Here is a 20,488-nt window from a genome sequence, read left to right as displayed (position 1 = left end):
TCGCCGAGTTCCCACTGTCTCCCACTTCAAATCTGCCGCTTCAAAGTCACTCGTGTGGCCGAAGCATCCAAAACGCAGCTCGCAGCAATCTCGACACTTGGATCGCACCTCCGATTAGCACGGTTGGCTACGTACGGTGCGAAAAAGGTTCAGTATACATACATATCGGCACTCACCACGCCGCCAGCAGTGGCTCATTTACTCTAACTGGCTTCTTCCCAACAGTGGCGTGTGTAATGTAGACATCACCTTACAAACATACTTATTTATCAACGGAAGTGATGTTATTCGGCAGACGCTTAAGCTATAACAATAAGCTATAATAACATGGTTATGTTTATTTACTTTACACGGTTTAAATAGAGAGGGGTGGGGTGGTGGTGATGATGACGATGGCATGGCTTCCATCGTCGACTGCTCATCAATCCCCTTGTGAAAGGAGGACAACCTTTCTCTTCTGTTGGTCCCATAGTCGAGAGCAAAATTTTGCCCAACTGTGCAAACTTCCCGCTATTCTCACAGTCCAGACCAAGGACCAATGTCTGTCCTATTTGTAACGAGTGAGAAGGTGATGGCACCGTGAATCCTATCCGTCTTCCTTTAGTGAGCTATGGTGGCCACTGCGGTGGATATAGTGCACACTGTTCTATGTCTGCCTGGCCTTAGCTTTGCCCACATTCAGAATGCAGTGATCGCTCTGTCGGGTATATACTGTATAGAAGAGCTTTTTTATGTAATCTGTGAGAGCGATGGCACACAACGGTGCATGCAATGCTCCCTTAAACACAGTGAGTATAATTCCTCGCTATTTGTGGCGATACCTGGACCGGTCCTGAACCCCCATTTTACCAGATAGGTGAAGTATGGTTAAAAATTTACATGTAAGACAGTGTGGGAAAAAAATATTTATCTAGCAGTGGATTATCAAAGAACTGATCATCATTATTACCATCTATTTCATCTAGAAAAAGTGTTATATTTTCACAGCAAATCAGCCCAAAATGTATTATATAACTGTCGATACCTAGACTACGTGCATAACGTACGGCACACAGTAATTGGATTTTCCCAAATTTCGTCATAACATCCACACGCATTCGAAACGAACCGCTGCCACGCGTTGTCACGACGAGCCATAATCGCGCTCGCAACTTGCCCACTTATCCTGAAGCATTTCAGATAACGACCCTTCTGTGACCTGTGGTTCTTTCAATTAACGAAAGTTATTCTCCACAAACGGCAATCTCCTTCGTGACCTGCAGCGATCGCAAATTAGCTCACACTTTGTGCCGATCATCTCTCATTTGCACAGATGGCAGCCAGCAGCAGCAGCAGCATCATCAGCAGCTCCCCCCCCACCACTCAAAATGTCACCCCCATGCCGTCCACGCTCTCGGCCATTGTGTCCACCCCCAGGTACTCGACACGCTGCGCCCAAGTTGTCACCGCTCAGCAGGGCACCTGCGAGGAGAGCTTTAATTTAATGCAGTGGTTCACATAACCTTTGCTCTCGCCTTGCACCTCTTTGGATCTAAATAGTTTTTTTAATGTATGTTAATAAATACGTAGGGTTTGATTAAACAAAGTAGTTGTACTTGCGCGCCCGTGCTTAATTTGTGTTTCGATTATTTTTTTTTACCTTCTAGAACAATCTGGCCGTGTCTCGCACCCACCGGGGGGTGCGTGCACCCCAGGTTAAAAAGATCCACTGATTTAATGGTACACAACCTCACATTGTTCTGCATTATTATATAGCTGCCTCTTCCAAGACGTCTTGACCAGCCTGGACGAGGAGGATAAAACACCGTCCGGGGTGGGGGGGGGTCTCCTCTTTGAGCGCCTTTTAGCGAAGGCTTTTCCGTCAAGTGAGTAAGTCATTGCAGGGCTGCACCTTTGATCTTTAAAAAAATAACACATTAAGCAATGCTCAACCAACCGGGCTACCAGGTGGATAGTAGAATCCTGTGCAGCAAGTACTGCATGTTGCTCACCTATTCACACGTTATTTTTGGGCATGATCTCCTCGTACGAATCTATTTTACCTGGGTGCTCAAGTGTTTTTCTTCTGACACACAATCATCTCAGTCCAGGATGGATAAATAAACGACTATTATTCTTACAACCAGTGCATCTTTCTTTTTTTTACAGATGACTCTAAAGGCAACCGAACCCTTTTGAAGAAACCAAACAGAGGGTCGCATCCATCTCGATAGCAACTGTCGACGCACTTATTGTGTATTTATTTCAACGCAATTCAGCCGAGCGAGGGACGTCTCGATGTGGCCTCGTTCGCGTCCATGCGCGAGTCAGCCCACCAGCCACCCAGCCAGACCTGCCGGACTGCCCGTCCACCATCCAGCCCGCCTGCCCGCCCACCAGCCAGTCAGCCAGACCGCCAGACTGCCCACCAGCCCCAGCCAACAGGGCGTGATCGATGTTCATCGATGAGCACGAACATTAATCAGAGCACGCGTATGCTCATCCGCTCTGGCGGCCTTGATAGGGATTTAATAAGTGGGAAGGCAGGTTCATGACACCGCGGGCACGGAGATGGTCATTACCGTAAACATATCAATGCACCTATCAGCGCCGAGGGATCGATGCCATTGATCGAATTGAAGTTTTGTGCCGGTGGTTGTGGATGGGATGCGGAGGAAGGTGAGCTCTGCCTGGCTTGGCCGATGAGAGAGAAAGGTAGGACGAGTCAGTCCTGCCGAACACCTGGCAACCGCAAACAAATGTAATGCCACCTCGCACGCGCTTCCTCCAGATATGAAACGTTTTTGTTTGTTTGTAACATTCGGGGAATCAAGGTGTTGAATCTCTTTAAAGCGCAGTGGCTGATTATAAAAGTGTCCTTCCTGCAAGTGAGGAAATCAAAACCAGCTCAACCAATTCAATATCGCTGTGAGAGATTGTCTCAGCTATGCACAAGAATAGTTAATGCCAAAAGCACCTCAAAGATAGATTACTGGTACTTAAATGTTAAATTGTGCCAGTGCTTGTTTTCAAGACTGCCTCAACCCATACCGCAATTATCCCGTGCTGACAATAATGCACGTTCAACATTTCTGGACAATATTTACAATAAACATGAATTTGTTCCTTAGCTAGCCTCAAAGCCCTCCCATCATTTATTTGACTTTTGCAGAGAATGACACGTGGCACTTGACGGCGAGCGTATGGAATGAATGTACTACGTTGAACTTCTCTCGCGCTGTACGTAGCCAACCATGTTGATCGGAGGAGCGGGGACAGGGAACAACAAACGAAACGACGAATGGAAAGCTAAACATTAAACCGGGCTGCTGGGTGGTGGAAACCTCCCCCACCACCCATTAAATCACCGCGCTCGTCTCGCGACGCTGGTCACGAGGATAATTTTCACCCCGGGAGACGACTCCCGCGCGCGGCATTTCCGCGCCGATGACCTGCACGTGAGCGGTTAGCGGTTGCACAGAAGTCGGAGCGGGAAAAAAGCACATCACGTTGTGGTGCCGTTGTGTGTAATTCGTGGCACATTAATGACCTCGATTACCACTCTCATTAGAGCTTCGGTGCTTAATATGTTGACGTGCCCAATTTAAGAATTAAGTGCCCTGTGTGCGTGCATTAATGGCCCATGTTGCGCGAATGATATTAGATTAACAATTACCGTTCGCATAACATTTTGGATCTCTAAGTAGTACTTTAAAATACGGTTAACGTGCGGGGTTTTCTTAATAAACACTTTCATGCCAAAATGAAATCACTTACAATATAGTATATAGTCATCATCATCAGCCACGATCAATCCACTGCTGGACGAAGGCCTTAACAAGCTGCCACCATATCTCAGTCTGGGAAATGCAACGATCTATCCACCATCTACACATTGACTGATTTCATCACTCCATCTCCACGGTTTCCGTGCTCCCTGCGATGTTTATGCTTTCTTTGACGACTCTAAAGAAGCTGGCTGCATGTCAACAAATGTATTGTCTCATTTGGCTACTGCACCCACCAACCCTTCTTAATATGAGTTAGCATTTAGCTCAGGGGTCCCCTATGAAATGGTAAACACGTAGAGCTCGGTTTTTACGGGTAACTATATCCTTAAGTAAATTCCCATAGGATAAGCCTGGGAACAAAGAGAGCCGAATTATCACTATTTATTCATGTTCATGTGGATTTACACAGCGACGACCAGAGTAAGTGGCCACAGCATATATTCCACAGAGCTCTGCTTGTCAACAAGTGGCTGGATTTCAAAAGGCATAGTGTCATTAACGTGAAACCGGATTCCGTAAGGCCAGGATCGTGATCATTAAATTGGATCTCATAGGAATAATTGTACCCTCTGTGACAGTGCAAAGGACACAACCCAACATGGCAAACCCGCTCCTGCCTTGTAGGTGCACGACCCAGGCTGCGTCGTCCCCTGGCCCTCCGACGCCAGTTTCAAGCTTCGTTGATCGAAAATAAAGTACTGGAAGTCACGACCAGGAGTGGTCTAGTGACATCACCGCGGGAGTCACTCACGCACGTTGAACCTTGCGAGCTCATAACTGCAGTGACGTCACTATTTTGAGTAATTTTGACTGATTTTAAAGTATTTTTTTCTTCTAGATTTGAAGTTTTCGTGACTGCAAGGATCTCAATGGTTCTTTCGGTAAAAAAAAATATATATAATTCGCGTCGGCAAGGGAATCATAGTAAAGTTAGGTGGGTATCTAAGTGAACAGCTAGTTTAACATATTTAGCCCAAATTATAATTAACGCTGTAATATTTGCATGTCACCAGATGGAAAACATTTCCATTGAGAACTCTGGCAGCTGGCAATGCAGCGCACTGTGTCAGAGAATGGTCCCACAAGATGATGATTATGATGATTAAATTCCTTTTTGAATTTCCTACAATCATCCGGGACACACCGCTCGAATTCCCTGCACATTTTTTTTGTTTTATTAGCCCAGCTGCAATAGAAACACAATTAACTTAAGGAACTCAATTTAACATTACGATCGTTGTGTTACAGTAGCTGGTGACTTAGCTGTCACCATTATGAAGTCTCTGCACGTGAGAACCTAGTCTAAACACGGCTGGTTGAAACCCATGTTTACACCAAGGAGTTAAGTGGTAGCAGCTCAGGGTTGATATGGCACCAGAGTCCTGAGCCACGCAGCGAGGAACGCCTCAAGACAGTTTTTTTTTTATCAGGAGGAGGGTCCCGCTACGTATTATGATATTTGGTCCATTCCATTATTGAGAGTTTGGCACGCGGGAGGAAAACCGAAGAACTCCCACGCATATGAAGGGGAATCGCACGCGTGCGAGCAATTAACACGCCAGGCTCGACCCAGGTAGATTCAGGAATCCATCGCTGTGCAGCCATCTCCCAGCCACCTCGCAGCCCAAGCCTACGGCACCTGCTATGCCCAGGTGATCTCCCATTCAAGCGATAAGCAAGTTCAACCATGCTGATACTTCTGAGATGGAAAAAAAAAACATTCAGCGCGACGTAATCTCAATTCAAGCCAAGTACACACCCCCATCCACCACATGCACAGGAATGTGGAAGTTACACGACAAGTCTCAGAGCCGTCAATCGAAGAAGAAAAAAGCGAGCACTGCCGAATGCGGTGTTTGATTCATTATCCATTACAAATTAGGCTCAGCCCCGGATTAACGTCACAGATAGCAGACCGCCAGAATTCAGGGCGATTTCGTCTCCGGATTCCACAATCCTGCACCAGCTGGGCGGGGGGAGGGGCAAGGGGAAGAGCGGCAACCCCCACGCTGACACCAGAGCTGGCCTGCCGATGCCCCCCACCCTCTCCCCGGCAGAGCCACATCCCGACCCTGGCGCCAGAACCCAGAGCCCAGGATGCCCCCCCCCCTCGCCCCGCCCGGCACGTGCAGGGCGAGCGATGGCACGGCAGAGCTTCAAAGCTCCCCCGTGAGACGGCACGATGTAAAACGCTCAACGTGACGACGATGATGATGAACTTACAGACGATGCCGGCTGTATTAGCAATGAGCAGGAATGTCCTTCTCGCTGCGTGTGCGTGTAACGAGTGGGAGGAGGTTAAAAATACATCGGCAAATTATAAAACCAAACTAACCATGGGATTTTTAAAGTCCCATCTTTATATGCTGATTATTAAAATAGTCAGCAAGCTTAATGGTTGTTGCTTAGAACTAAAAAAAGCGGTGTGTGGGAGGAGAGTGTGTGTGTGTGCTTTTAATATCCAACGTTTCACCTCCTCCTTCCAATATTTTGCACATATGTTCATATGTTTCCACGCGAGTATGCGTGCACGTATCTCGGTTGGGCATGTCCACCCCGAAGGATCCCAATTTTTCGCTTAAAGGACTCCAGGAAGCCAAGCAGGACTGAGCCTGATCAGTGCCTGAGTGGGAAAATATTTCAAGGACCAGGTGCTGCGGACGGAGATAACGGCCACTGCGACGCAGGTGTCACACTGAGCAAAGCATCCACTGGCATATGAGACGACGCCATGCGATGCAGCTCTTAGTCAATCCACTGCTGGATGAAGACTTCCACCTGTCCATGTCAGTAATGGTCGGCTGTTTGACCACACTTCACCACGCCGGTTAGTGTGGGCTGGTCGAGGGGGCGGTGGTGGTCATAATCGAAGCAATTCAGATATCGCTCGCCACTCACCGTGCATTAGCCGCTGCGTCGCAACCAAACCCACGCAATATTATAGAGAGAGTGTGTGTGTGTGAATCATTTGTGTTGCATGTCTGCCATTCATTCCACAAGTTACCTCCTGTGTTTACGCCGCACAAAATGCTTTCACTGTTCTACTTATACACCGAGGAGAGACTGTGGGTGAGTCGTGTGAAGGTGGGCAAGGAGTGGGCTGAGAAGAGGCTGCTTGCAGGGTGTTCGGGGGGATATGAGAGGACGGGATAACGGAGCACACTTTATGGGCAGGGAGACATCGAGCAAAGCGTGTGAGATCTTTCCACAGTTATAGCTTACATACGGTAGATAACGCGTTCGCATGAGAAAAGTGTTCAGCACTTGACCTCCCCAGGTCACGGCAGGATTTGCAGTGAGGCACTTTAAACTGCCAGTGTTGTAGTCCCTTATTTCATGGACACATTAAATGTCTGGTTTCACGTTTACATGGTTCTTGAAGTCAACCGCTAAGATTGTGGAGCGTGCGACGAGCCCCGATCACTAAGACCTGAGCGCACTGACAGCGGTGAGACACTTCAAGTGTCCCTCTGCCAACACGGCTGTCAGTCGATGTCTCTCTGCCGCTCACTTCTGAGTGTCATCTGTCAGTTAGAGTTTACAAAAATATTTTACTTCATATATATATAAAAAAAAGGAATATTTCTGAAGGTATTTCACAAATTTCGTTAAACGTCAAAAACCGTTGAAACCAAACGGAAGCAACTCTTACGGGAAGAAAAATATCATTTTGTCAAAAATAGCATTACCTCGCAACGAAATACCACAATACTTTATATCGTGTTTTTGTATCCATTTTGGCTCTGAGAAAAATTCAAACTCTGAAAGTTATAAAAGCAGGCACTTATAGTGGATGTTGCAATAACAACTTCCAGATCGTAAATTTTAATAACCCTGGATGTATTGGACTCTGTTTTGAAATCCAAAAGCCTGAAATCATATGCTTAACTTATTTTTCAAGTTAAAATGATGGTCATCACAAAAAGGTACATTTAAGGGCGAAATTTCACGTTAAAATGTGTTATTTTAATTCTTTCGGATGTGTTTTCAGTGGAAAACAGAAAAAAATAAAATATGAAACCTGTCATTCAGAAAAAAATAACCAAAAGGACAGCGAAAAAGCCATAAATAAAGGTGGATAACCTCATTTATTTTTTTCACAGGCTTACTTGAAAATAAATCTGTCAAGAGGCAATATTTGGCTTAGAAATTTAGTTTACGTATATAGACTTAGTGTGATGATGTCATCCAGTTACTTTCAAGTGGGGTTGGTGGATTAAATAGAGATGGAGCCATGCTCTTTGGTTTTTTCGTTCAAGTCACGTAGGTAAAAAATAAAATAACTGTAGAGTTATTTTGCTGTGCCTTTTTTTACACCTGATGAAGGAAGCTTGTGTTGCCTCCAAAACTTCGTGATTTAATTTAGTTGTTTTCATTTATTTTTATTTTCTTTTTTACCTACGTGACTTTTACCGAAAAAACCAAAGAGTATGAATCCTTGCAGTCACGAAAGCTTCAAATCTGAAGAGGGGTTGGAGCCAGTTTGAGACATCCACAAGCAGGGCAATGATGTCTCCTGGAAGAGACAGCACAGCCAACAGCGATTTGAACTGTCGTGCAGAATATGAATATCATTTTCCCATATGCTTGCTTTTCTCTGGAAATTTCAGTTTCCTTCCAATAACAAACATCCTTTTCAAAGCACTGGCCAAATATACCTAACCGAACCATCCTGGAAAAAAACAGGGTCTTGTGAACTTAATGAGACTTTTCTGTGCGCATGAAGAATGGTGCACCATGGATTACTTTGATGATAATAAGTCACGCGTGACCGTGTACAATCACTAACTCTAATGCGCGTTATTCAATAACAAAGCGTCCGATATCGAACCTTCATCGCTAAGCAACTCGGGTACAATCAATTGTGTTGATGGCACCAAACCGTACGTCACCGGCTCGCCCCTCGTAACACTCACTGCGCTGATGTCACGCATTGTGCACATTGCTAAGCGGGACGTTGGCATCACCCGCCCGACTCTTTGTCTCGGAAGCCTTACCGATCGCCGCCGAGACAGGGGCGTGAGCGAAACGATGTTCACGCGGAGCGAGCGAAACTCTTTGTCCGCGTCAACGCGAACGCAATGGCATGCCGGGTGCGGTCAACTTCGGTGTGTTACACGTGACTCGGAAAACTCCAGCGCCCAACGGGATCAAAGGAGAGAAGGAGAAAACGTGAAGCTTCGAAGGTGTTCGTGTTGTTGTTGTTGCGTGTGTCCGCCGAATGAAAAAACAAAACAAAATTAACGATGGAATAAATAGGCCAGCACAGCGGCAGCCAGAATATAATTTGTGATGCGCGGGTGTCCGTTGTTACTGTGGCGCGGGGAAGGGGTGTTGGGTGTGGAGGTGTAACAGAGTTGTGAGTCGTGAGGGCCGCTGTGACGGTGTGGACTCATTACCCGTGGCGTTGGTAGCGACGATGGTCGCCTCGCATCCCTGCTCGCTCAGGATCCTCGTGATGGAGCACCCCAACACGACGCACAGCGCCTGCCACGGCGGGCACAGCACACACGCAGGACGACCACGAGCAGAGTTCACCTCGCACGGCAAACACATCGTCAACATCGTGTGAGAAGTCGGTTCATAAACTGCTGCGTGAAGGTCTCCAAACGCCGCCAATCGCCATCTGTCACCATCCTGCCACCTACTAATCCACACAGGACACTGTGCACGGGCTCCGCCTGCTCGGTCACCGTCCCTCCTGGGCACGCGCCTGCCCACGGCCACTCAGTTGCCGTGCTCGTTTGGATGGGTGGGTCATTGACCTGTGAGTGTGCCTTCTCGAATCCACGCGTTCCTCTTTCTCTGTCGCTCAATGCGATTCCAAGCATGTCACCTCTCCGTGGTTCATTGCGCACTTTTAAACTCTCGTTCCATTTTTTGTGTTAATTGTCGTATTTACGAGCCATGTGCGGTGAGAAAGAAGTTCAACATACGTACAAACATACACAAGTCACGGCAGGTAGAGTCCACACCTATTGAAGCAAAGCAACGCACATCTCAGCACAATGCCTGCGTAGCACATTCAAATACAAAGAAGGCAGTTGTTGTTGTTGTTGTTGAGCACCTAACAAGGCCTGAATGGCACATGATGAGGTGGTGTCGTCAGCATTACGGCCAGCCACCTTTGTCTCCCCCACAAATCTGATGTTCACACACTGCACCAGGTACTCATTTAAAGGCAAGACAAGGCGTTGGCTGTGACTGGGAACTGAACGTAATTTAAGTATCTGGGTGTTCATAGCACATTGCACAAACCGTTTCCTCCCCACTACCCACGAGAAGAAAAACAAATACCCCCCTTACCTCCACCCCTCCCACCCCCCATATATCCTTGAACAGACTGTTGGGGCAAGTGCTGTTAGTGAGCACCGATGAAGGCCGGCACGGCACACGAGGGGAGTGGCTGACCACCACTGCGCCTGGCCGCCTTTGTCTCCACAATTGTGATGTGTACACACTGCATCAGGTAGACATTTTAAGGCTGAGTCGACCTAGGGGTGGCCCACCAGGACCACTTCAAATATCCGCCACTGTTATTGGCCGTGAGCGGGAATCGAACTGAAGTCGACAGGTTCGTAACGCAGCGTATGTATGTTCAACTTCTTTCACGCCGTACGTAGCCAACCATGCAATGCGCCGTATAGCCTGTAACAGACTGTAGGGACAAGTGCTGTTAGCGAGCACCTATAAAGGCCGACAGGGCACACGAGGGGGTGGGTGGCCAACACGACGACCGGCCGCCTTTGTCTCCCCAGTGGCGATGTTTACACATCGCACCACGGACCCATTTGAGGCTGAGTCGACCTAGAGGAGGCCCAGAACCGGTTCAGATAATCGTAACCGATTTTGGCCATGAGCAGGAATCGAACTCTGGTCGCCGGGTTCGTAGCGCAGCGTAGCGCTAACCGCCACACCACCGCTCCCCACAATTACACACACGCACGCACGCGCGTCGACCATGCCAAACAGCGCACGCGTGTGCGTGCATGAATAGCCACGCCACGGCCACCGACGGCAGTGATTAGCAATTAATTGTTGGGACTGAATATCCTCTGGAACATGGCATGCTTTCCCAAACCGCTGGCTCATTGTCGGACCCCTTTGTGGGCCACTTAGACCTGTTCGCGTGCATCCCTATTGACGCGCGGGCCACTCAGGGGCCCACGTCCTTAACGTTCGAGAACATCTTATCAAGATGCGGGTACTCTCACTTCCAACACGCCAGCATGCTGCTCGCCACTGAGCTTCCACTAGCGCGCGCGCGCGCACCAAGCACCCATTGCTTTATTCAGCAGATAAATATGGAAGGGTCTTCATCGGCAGCGGTGCGGAAGCGCACAAACGATCACGTCTAATGCATTTGTCATTAACACTGCCCCGACAACGGGTAGGTATATATATACATCAATTACGTGTATCACGTTGTGAGGCAGCATCGATGGTGAAATGTGACACGTTCCGTCGGTCTCCTTGACACTGAAGCCTGCGGTTGTCGCTGGCCGCCTTGGCACTTGTGTGCTGCGTGGACAGACGTGAAGGTTGGCCACGGTTGGCTACGTACGGTGCGAAAGAAGTTCAACACGCAGACGTACAAGAGTGGATTCGCACGTGATTCACATTCGTGGTGACCGTGCGTTCCTCAAAAGGATTGTAGCGTGGCCCCCAGGTGTGCCGAGCGGCAGAGTGGGCTGATGGCATTTCCCGAGCCAGCTCTGTTGTGACTGTGTTACACACGGCGATCCATTTGTTGATACCCCGCTGGTTTTAAAATGCCCCTCTTAACTTTCCTCTCAACCGGTGGTTGTATGCAGTGACAGCGATTGTTGTGTGTCTTAACATTTGTGGTTGATGTGTTGAAGGCTTTGAAATAAAATGTTGCTTCGCCTACCCTCTTAAGACCAATGTTCACCTATTCGATGTTGAATCACGTAACCAAACGTCTGAGGGTTATCTATAAAAGGATCACCCTATACATAGGATGTTGCAGATCACTTGGAATTGTAGAAATACTGCAAAGAATAATCATGAACAATGCACTCTGTTAATCCAGGGAAAACACTTTCGTGATAACATTGGTTATCACAGTTGCACGTTTATCAATGCACTTAATGCTCCTTTTTTCCCCAAGCGGGTTCTGCAGTGAGATATTTTGCCAATTCCATTGCTGGAGTGTTTTGGCTTCATGAGGTACCACCCGGAGACACCACACGCATACGAGCGGATAACACCGCAAAGCTGCGCATAGATGGGTCCACGAAAAATAAATAAATGAAACTTGCTGCGCTGCCATCTCCCGGCCAGGCCACCTCGCAGCCAAACGGGGTTGGGGTTTCACAAATCTCTGCGTGATCCCCTAAATAGTGTACTGGGTCAACGTGGAGGTGCCGCTGTGGTGGTGCTTGGAAAGCCAAGTGGAGCTCGCAAGAAGCCGCAAGCACCTCGTGAAAGAGCCGACGCAGAAGACCCCCTCCCCCCCTGGCTGCGATGTTCCACAACTCCGAACCGCATCTACCGCACAAACCGTGGCAGCAGCCGATACGAATAGCTGATGATGATGATGATCATCATCATCATGATGCACAAATGGAAAACGCTCTGGCATAGAACCACTCAATCAATGCCTGATTCACAAATACGAAGGTGACATCATTGCGTTGATTCCCTCTCCTCCTTTCTGACGCAATCGTTGTGGCTCAACCACCTCAATGCACTGAAAGGTGCAACGAATATCGAAAGGGTGTACATGGAAGCAATGTGCAGGGTGGGTGGCGAAGCGTGAGGCAAGGGACGTCAGAGTAAAGCACGGACGACGCTGTCAGTGACGTTCGTGCGGGTTGCGGCGACGCAAGTCGGGTGGTGGTGGCGGTGGTGTTGGCAATATAATGAATTGACGACGTTAAAAAGCGGGAGACATAAACCGTGGTATCGCCGTCCAATTGCAGTTGTTGTTGATGTTGAGTGCTCTTCTTCATCAACATCAACCATGCGAACAAGAAAGCGACAGGTGAATATTTATTGAGGGGGGGGGGTGGAGTGATGGGACGGGGTTGTGGGGGGTTCGTCGCGTAATAATTACAAGCTCCTTACGTTTAATACATCACTGGCACGTGCAATTAGCGCGTTCAGCGACGGGAGTGCCTCTCTCCCGCCACGTGCTCCGCTTGTTGTCGATTAAAGCTGAACGCCTCTGCAGAAGCTGATCTCTCTCTGGGGGTTACTGCTCAGCACGCCTGGCGGCTGTGTGAAAATCTGTGTGTGTGTTATATATATGTGTGTTATATATATGTATGTGTTATATGCCAGTGGGGAGTGGTGGTGTAGCGGTTCGCGCGCTGCGCTACGAACCGGGAAACCTGAGTTCGATTCCCGCTCACGACCAAACACCGGTGACGATTATCTGAACCGGTCCTAGATCTGCCTATTAGGTCCACTCAGCCTCAAACGAGTGACCGGAGTGGTGTGTAAACGTCAGCACTGGGGAGACAAAGGCGGCCGGGGAAAGACGGTTTCTAGCCCCACCACCCATACTAGTCGTATCTCAGCCTGTAATGGGAATCTCCTAGGTCGGCTCGACCTCAAATGAATGACTGTTGCTGTGGTGTGTGTGCACATCCGTTTATGGGGAGACAAAGACGGTCGGGATCTGATGATCACGAAACCTCTGCGTGTGTAATTTCTGCCTTAATAGGTGCTCGCTTAGTAACCACAATGCTCACTAGCCTATACGTTGCAGCTAAAATGTGTAGTTTGATTTATACTGGTATACTTTAAGACGTATTCTGTATTATACATTATTGTTTTGAAGCCTCATGCGTTGTATGCAGCACGGGTATATACCCCATACAGACACATACACCGTGCACAGCACAGCACGCGTGCCATTTTACAATGGCATGCGACTCCTTTTTGACAACAATTCAATGAGAAAAATATTGTAGATGTCAAGCCAATGTTGAGATGAAGGCCTCTCCACAAGGCGTGTTGGTTACGGGAGCTGTTTGACCATACTTCACCGCGCCTGTCCAGACGGCTTGATGAAGTGGAGGTGGGGGGAATCGTTTAAGATATCAACAGGACACTGATATTCTTCGTGACCAGGAATACAGTGCAGCCTAAGCCTCTTCTTTGTGTTCACAGTGCAGTGCAGTGCGCCAACCACTTCGCCACTGATCCCCGAAATACATAATTAGACAACCACTGTACATGATAAACGTGTAATACGTACGAACACACACACATTTACAATCACGAGAAAGCCTCTAGAACACGATGTCAGTCAAAAACTATGGATATTTTTTTTCTCTTATCGCTGCTGAATATTCACAATTGTTTCTGAGTTACCGTTTAAAAAATACACACACACACATCATCTACACTCTAAATGTTTCCCGAGACGGCCGGACGCATTTAAATGTTGTCTTACTATATATGTGTAAACTATTAATAGCAGTCCGATAAAGGCTAGCATATGATGGATGTGGAGCCAAGCCAAGGTAGGCGGTACTGGGAGCCAACACCACCCAACATTTCCACCAAGCAGGCTCACCCCATGCGCCAGCTATTGCCTTGGCGGCAGTTTGACCACAAGGCGGTCGAGTGATGTATGGATGAGCACGAGGTGCCCACCTGCTGCTTACTACTCCCCTAACCCAGTGTCGAATGGGAAGCTCTTGATTTCGGGGCAATATCCTTCCCGTTCTGTAAAGAGCGAATGATTGTCCTACGCGTACATTATTGGCGAATGTGTTTCGATTTTTTTTCTCTCTCTCTCTCTCTCCCTGTGCTTATGCACCACCAACAACGTTAGTGCCATCGCCCAAAATATAATTTCGTAGGTAGTCACAGTGTTAGAGCCGGTGGCCTAGCGCTTTACACGCTGCGCTTTGAACCTGGTTGTTTATGTTTTTGTTTACTACCCGAGTTCTGACCACGGTCAACATCAGCGGCGTCGCGATACCTGCACCACTTCATGGGCCCCATTTCCCTTCAACGTGGAAGTGCGGACTGTGAAACAACCGGCACAGCGTTTCGGAAGCCTTCAATCGTGACACGGTTTGACACAGGGATGTGAGTGCATGCGTATTCATTGCTGTAAGTCATACTTACGGTACTGCGCATAAGCAAATACAAAACTGCGTGTAAATGATACGTTCCAGACGCATACGCGTCGCAACTGGAATGGGTTAGAATGTTCTGGATGGGCTAGAAAGCTGACATTTGGCATCAATACAGTCGAGCGATTGCGTATAAACTAAACAAATGGAACAGCAAAATTGATCGAGTTTGCACGCCTCAAAATATTACTGCTCGGAAGTTGACTGGATTCACGGACACGGCAGGCTCAGCCAAACATTCTCCATCGCTTCACCTTAAGCCTTCTGCTGAACATGTAAACCTGTTCCATCGGCATCGTCATCGTCGGTGAACTCGCCTGCCGTGGGAGTTGGACGCAAAATCCGACGTGAGAGCTGGCATAGTCGGATCGCGGTTTCTAACACAACATCACAGCATATGCAGTCTAAACACTGCACTGTTTATGAAAATGATTCACAATTACGTTCAATTGCGTCATTATCCTTGGTACTCGAGGCAGCTCTATAAGACGAACCGGGGGGGGGGGGGGGGGTTGCACATTTACATCAAAAGTAATGATCAGAGGCAATGCAGTGCTTACCGCGGCATGCACCACGCATGATGCATGCGCACGTTAAGCGTATACACAACGCAGCACTGCGCTGTGAAGCCACCAGTCTAAGTTCGATACCAGGCCACGGCTAACGGTCGAGTCTCCTCCCCCCCCCCCCTTTCGCTATGGTGAAACATCAACGATAAAAAGAGAATCCCGTGACTGACGCCATGGCGTGCGGAGGGCTGCGAGCAGGCAGGAGACTCACAAAGGGCGCTCTGGGTTATTGTTGTTACGATTTCTCGTAGAGAGCCCACTTCTCCGCACCAGATAATAAGAGACAGCCGCCTTTGTCATTATTCTCGCAATCATGTACTCGGACCACTAAAAAGAACAATAATAAGATAATGCTTTTTTAATATTCGATGTTGATTTTATTTTACATTCTGGCGGAAAGAACTACATTAACAGAAGCACAAATTGAAGAGTTTACAGCACATTTAAGTGAACCGTGTCAGTCTTCAACATTCCTTACTCCCATCTCCTGTTGCGCGTCGCTATATATACTGTAGGACGAATCTTCCTAACTTCTTCCGCTCTTTCACTTCAATTCAATGTGTAGTGTCTGTTAGGCGGAGAATCGTCCCGTGCAGCCCCATCTAGTGTCGGTGTGGCAAGGACCCGCAGAAGCCACAAACAACAACAACAACAGAGTTGCCGTTGGGGTGGCGGTGAGGAGCCCAGCCAGCAGCCAGCCAATACAACTCGAGAGGTTGGTGAAGATTGATAGAGAGACAAAACACACACACGGAGACACACAGTGTCTCTGCGTGTCTCCGTGTCTGTGTTTGGTCTCTCAAAACACACACACACGGAGACACACAGTGTCTCTGCGTGTCTCCGTGTCTGTGTTTGGTCTCTCTCTCTAAAATTTAGTTCTACCTGATGACGGTTGCTTGTGTTGCAATCGAAACGTCGTATTATATTATTTACTTAATTTTTTTTCTACGTGACTTTACCGAAAGAACCAAAGAGTAATTCCTGCAGTCACGAAATCTTCAAATCAAGGTTGATGAAGTTTAACAACAGTGTGATTTTGGTTTCTAACTCGCGATTGTGCGGCGCGCTGCCGACTCAGGGAGCTACGGGGCATAAGTCTCGCCCGAGCTGCGCCCTACCGCCCCACCAGGCCCCCAATGCTCTTCGGTTATCCGCGCTGAACCCGTCCATGGGAACACCAAACGCCTCTCGCCGCTGCGCACGTTCAATGCGTAACGCGCGCTCTCCGTTTAACGTGCGGCAACACGGGACCAAACGCATCCCGTTGCAACGCAAACGGAGCGTCTGTTTCGCCGTTGCCGGGGCATTATTCCGAGTACTGCAGTATCATCATCAGCAGCAGCAGCAGCAGCAGCAATAACAGTTGTTAACGATAACAGATCGGTAGACGGACAGCGTTGCATACACCGCGATACATGCACGTGGAGTTGTACCCCCGACGACTTCAACGTCGCGTGCGTGAAAGCTGACGCACGTGCGCACGCGAGGAGAACGCTCACTCACTCACCTCGGCCACCAGTACTCCCCGTCTGCCCATTGTAGCCCGCGCGTGTTCGGTGCACGCTCTTGCCTCGACGAGACAAACAAGCAAAAAAATGCACGACGAATTCGTCCGGGCCCGTGCAGCTCCTTGCGCGGGAGGTCGCTACGGGCTCCTCGGCTCTTCCCTCGTGATGACGACGTCGGTGCCGCTGCGGATATTTGTCGGATTATCTCAAGTACTTCTTCAATCGGTGCGGGCTTGCTCTCTCTCTCTCGCACGCACGCACGCACGCGTCGAGGTGGAGAAGATGGCGATGAGATTCTGGTTCGCGTGAGCCGAAACCAGGACAATAACTCGAGTGTTAAGAGTTCGATAACAGCAGCGGCTGTTATCTGCACAGGAACCACCTTAATCGCACAACCGCCACCCACGGCCCCGACTCCTCCGCTCACTTCGCCTCTCGCGCACCTGAACGGGCCTGGTGCAATCAGCGCCGACCACCCATCTACCCCCCCCCCCCCTTACTCGTTACCTATCGCGACGTCTTCGAGACGGAACGACCTCGACGTAGAGTCACGGAGAAACTGCTGAAAGCGAAACCGATGTGCTGGTCATCTATGCGGGGGCGTTGCTGCTGCTGCTGCTGCTACTACTGGTGGAGTGATAGCGCCTTTTCAGTGACTCGCAGTGAGTCCGCGTATTTAACTCGTTGTCTACCTGTGAACTCAAGCTGTTGTACGCACGCGTGTGCGCGTTTTATGAACTTCAACGCGCTGCGTCAAATACACAAATAAAATTAGCATCAGCGCTGTGTACTGGGATAGTTATCGCGCATCGCACAACTAAGCGCGCTGCTCTCTTGGCACGGCAAGCGCGCGCACGCGCGTACACGCACGGTGAGCTAATTGAGAGCGACGCAAATGATTTGCACGAACGTGTGCGACGAGTTGCCTTGGCGAGTCTCGACTGAGCTGAGCGCGCACTCCCGGATTGGCAAGTGGAGCGCGACTGCGCATTCAGTCCACGTGGCTTTGCTGTAGCTATCGACCCCCGTTCACCTTCCGAGCGCGCACTGCCACTCGCAGCCAGCGAGGCCACTGCCGATCATGGCACGGCGCAGAGCGCGCCAGATGCATCTGAAATGCGCAAAGACGCGCAGGCCCATCGCTATTTATAAACCACGGCCGGCTGGTCTTCCCCTGGAACTCACGCGGGGGCCTCTATCAGCGCGGTTGTCTCTCCTACAGTCGCTTAATTGGATTATGCAAACGTATAGGAGAAGCGAGCTATATGGTGCGGACCCATATGCTGTGCCAACTATAACTTCACGCTGAAGGGTAAAAGCAGATTTGATTCGTCGACCGGGACAAGTATTGGCGCGTCGCCTCGCACCTAATGCTCAACTCCTATCGCACGTAGGTAGGCTATTATTAACCACAACATAGGTTCGCTTATATTCCTGACCTATAAGACACCTCGCAAAACCGCACGCTGGTCACAGACTCTTTACGAGCGCGGAGTGACCCAGCACGGACACCGGCGGCTCGGCTACACCGTGGTAACTGAGCGATTTACATGCGCGGTCACACACACACACAAACACCGCGTGCACGAGGGGGCAATGTGGAACCCTGGGAGTGGGACACACCGCCCACCCCACCAACCAACCCACCCCGCCCTACTGCCTTCCCCCCTCCATCCCTCACTCACTCCCTCCTCCGGCGACCTCTGCCGCGATCACAGCTGCAGCTTTGAAAAATCTCCGCGCAGAGATTCCTTCTGATCCACGCGAATGCGCGCGATGTTCCGCACGCGGGGTGTGTCCCGACCCGGCTGGAGGTACGCACGTGACACTTTGCAGCCACCAGCTGCCAGTGTCGTATAAAATCACACGAGTGATTCTCAAACTCCAGTGCCAGTTTACCAATCATCAGCTGAGTGCAACGTCTGGTGGGTTAAATTGCACGCGAATGGAACAAGAAGGGGGTAAACTTGACGGGGCACATCGTGTGGGGTCGCGAGGACTGGAGTGCGGGTGTCATTGCGCTAAATAATCACCGGCGACAACGATGGGCCAGGTATTGCCTGCGGCAGTTCAATGTTGCCATCTGCATTTGATCATTTTCGAAGCGGCGTCCGACATTCAAAATCCCACTGTTTCTCATCAAATGAGCATTAGCGTGGTGCTCATCTCCTTTGGGGGGCACGAGTTATTGGTGGATTTTCACATGACGATGATGGGGGCCAGTCTGCCCAAGTGAATACTTGGTGTGATATTTTATCAAATTAGGAATTTGTCAATTTTACAATGCAATGCCATGTATTGTAATTGTTACAGGTTGTGCCACTAAAACAGTGGCGGCGTAGCTATCGAGTGTGCAGGCGGTGCAACTGCCACCGGGACCCTTGAGCCAGAGGGGACCCAGGCGCCGGGTTACGATAGAGCGAGCAGCATTGCATAGGGAGTGGCCCCATTCATTCCTTGCACCACACCACGCGACACTGCTCTAAACCTACGACGGACAGCTCTTGCAAACGTTGCTGTTGAAATTTTTAAATGAACTGATTGGCAAGCGCGTTGGCGTCATGACCTCAGCAGAGTGCTAATTAACTTTTTCAGAAGAAGGGTGGATGATAAATGTGACTCCATGCATTAACCCCAGGTTCCAAGCCCACTACATAATGAAATACAAAGCTGTAACATCTCATTTTGCGCTGTTGTAGAACTATATTAAATAAATAAATAGATGCATCAATAAATAAGGACACACATTTGTCTCCGCATCAATGCGAACTATGTTTCGGTCCATTAGCCTACAGACCTGCATTAATGTTAAACACCAGCATGCGATTAAGGAGGCTAACTGAGGACCAGGGTTGACCGGTGTTGCACTGGAGCCATCCACATGGTTAATGACATCCAGAAATGACATCTACAAATTACATATACGTACAAATGACATCTACAAATGACATCAAGCAATACGGGCACTGTTGGTCACCACGTGTTATAAAGCCAGGTCAGTTTTGAAAAAGGTGACTTCGAATTTGAACTTATTCTCACTTTTATAAAAACTGTATCGATCAACCTGGCAGCACATTATCAGCACCCCTGTCACTCTGCTAATGAGACTGAGAAGGTCGAAACCAGTCCAAGATTCTGTCCACGTAATCAAATTATGATGTTTAACACAGATTTTTGAAGACCCATAGATTAATTGACTGAAAAAAATATTTTTCGATTTAAAGCTTTCGTGACGGCAAGGATTCATCTTCTTTGGTTCTTTCGGTAAAGTCACGTAGAATGAGAATACAATAATAAATTGATAAAATAAAATAACACAATAATATTCTCACGACGTTTCGGCCACAACACAAGCGGCCTTCATCAGGTGAAGGGACGGGACTGTCTGGAGGACAGCGCTGGAGTGAAAAAGCCACGCTCAGATCGCGACCTTTATGCTGTGTGAGAAGAAACAAAGCGCCTTGACAAAGGAATTAGCATTGAATTTAGCATTGAAATGGCTGAGTGATTAGCTTGTGACT

General features: G+C 48.8%; 1 protein-coding gene across 2 annotated transcripts in view; it reads right to left on the bottom strand.

Annotated features, from left to right (window-relative positions):
- The window catches only part of LOC116937863 (corticotropin-releasing factor receptor 2), a 55,731-nt gene extending 37,169 nt beyond the window's left edge, over positions 1–18,562 (bottom strand). The window contains exons 1-2 of one of the 2 annotated variants that reach the window (XM_032944989.2): positions 16,967–18,562; positions 9,170–9,257 (exon numbers count right to left, since the gene is read on the bottom strand). In XM_032944989.2, coding sequence (XP_032800880.1) covers positions 9,170–9,257; positions 16,967–16,996 — 118 coding nt within the window. In that variant the 5' untranslated portion in view covers positions 16,997–18,562. The remainder of the gene's footprint in view (positions 1–9,169; positions 9,258–16,966) is intronic. The other variant, XM_032944982.2, reaches the window with a different exon arrangement.
- Positions 18,563–20,488: the final 1,926 nt, after the last annotated feature.

Source organism: Petromyzon marinus, chromosome 4 (genome assembly GCF_048934315.1).
Source record: "Petromyzon marinus isolate PM22_M1 ecotype Great Lakes invasive population chromosome 4, UKy_Petmar_22M1.pri1.0, whole genome shotgun sequence".
Taxonomy (NCBI): Eukaryota; Metazoa; Chordata; class Hyperoartia; order Petromyzontiformes; family Petromyzontidae; genus Petromyzon; species Petromyzon marinus.
The sequence above is the reverse complement of the archived record's forward strand: the minus strand, read 5'-3'. Positions and strand labels throughout refer to the sequence as shown.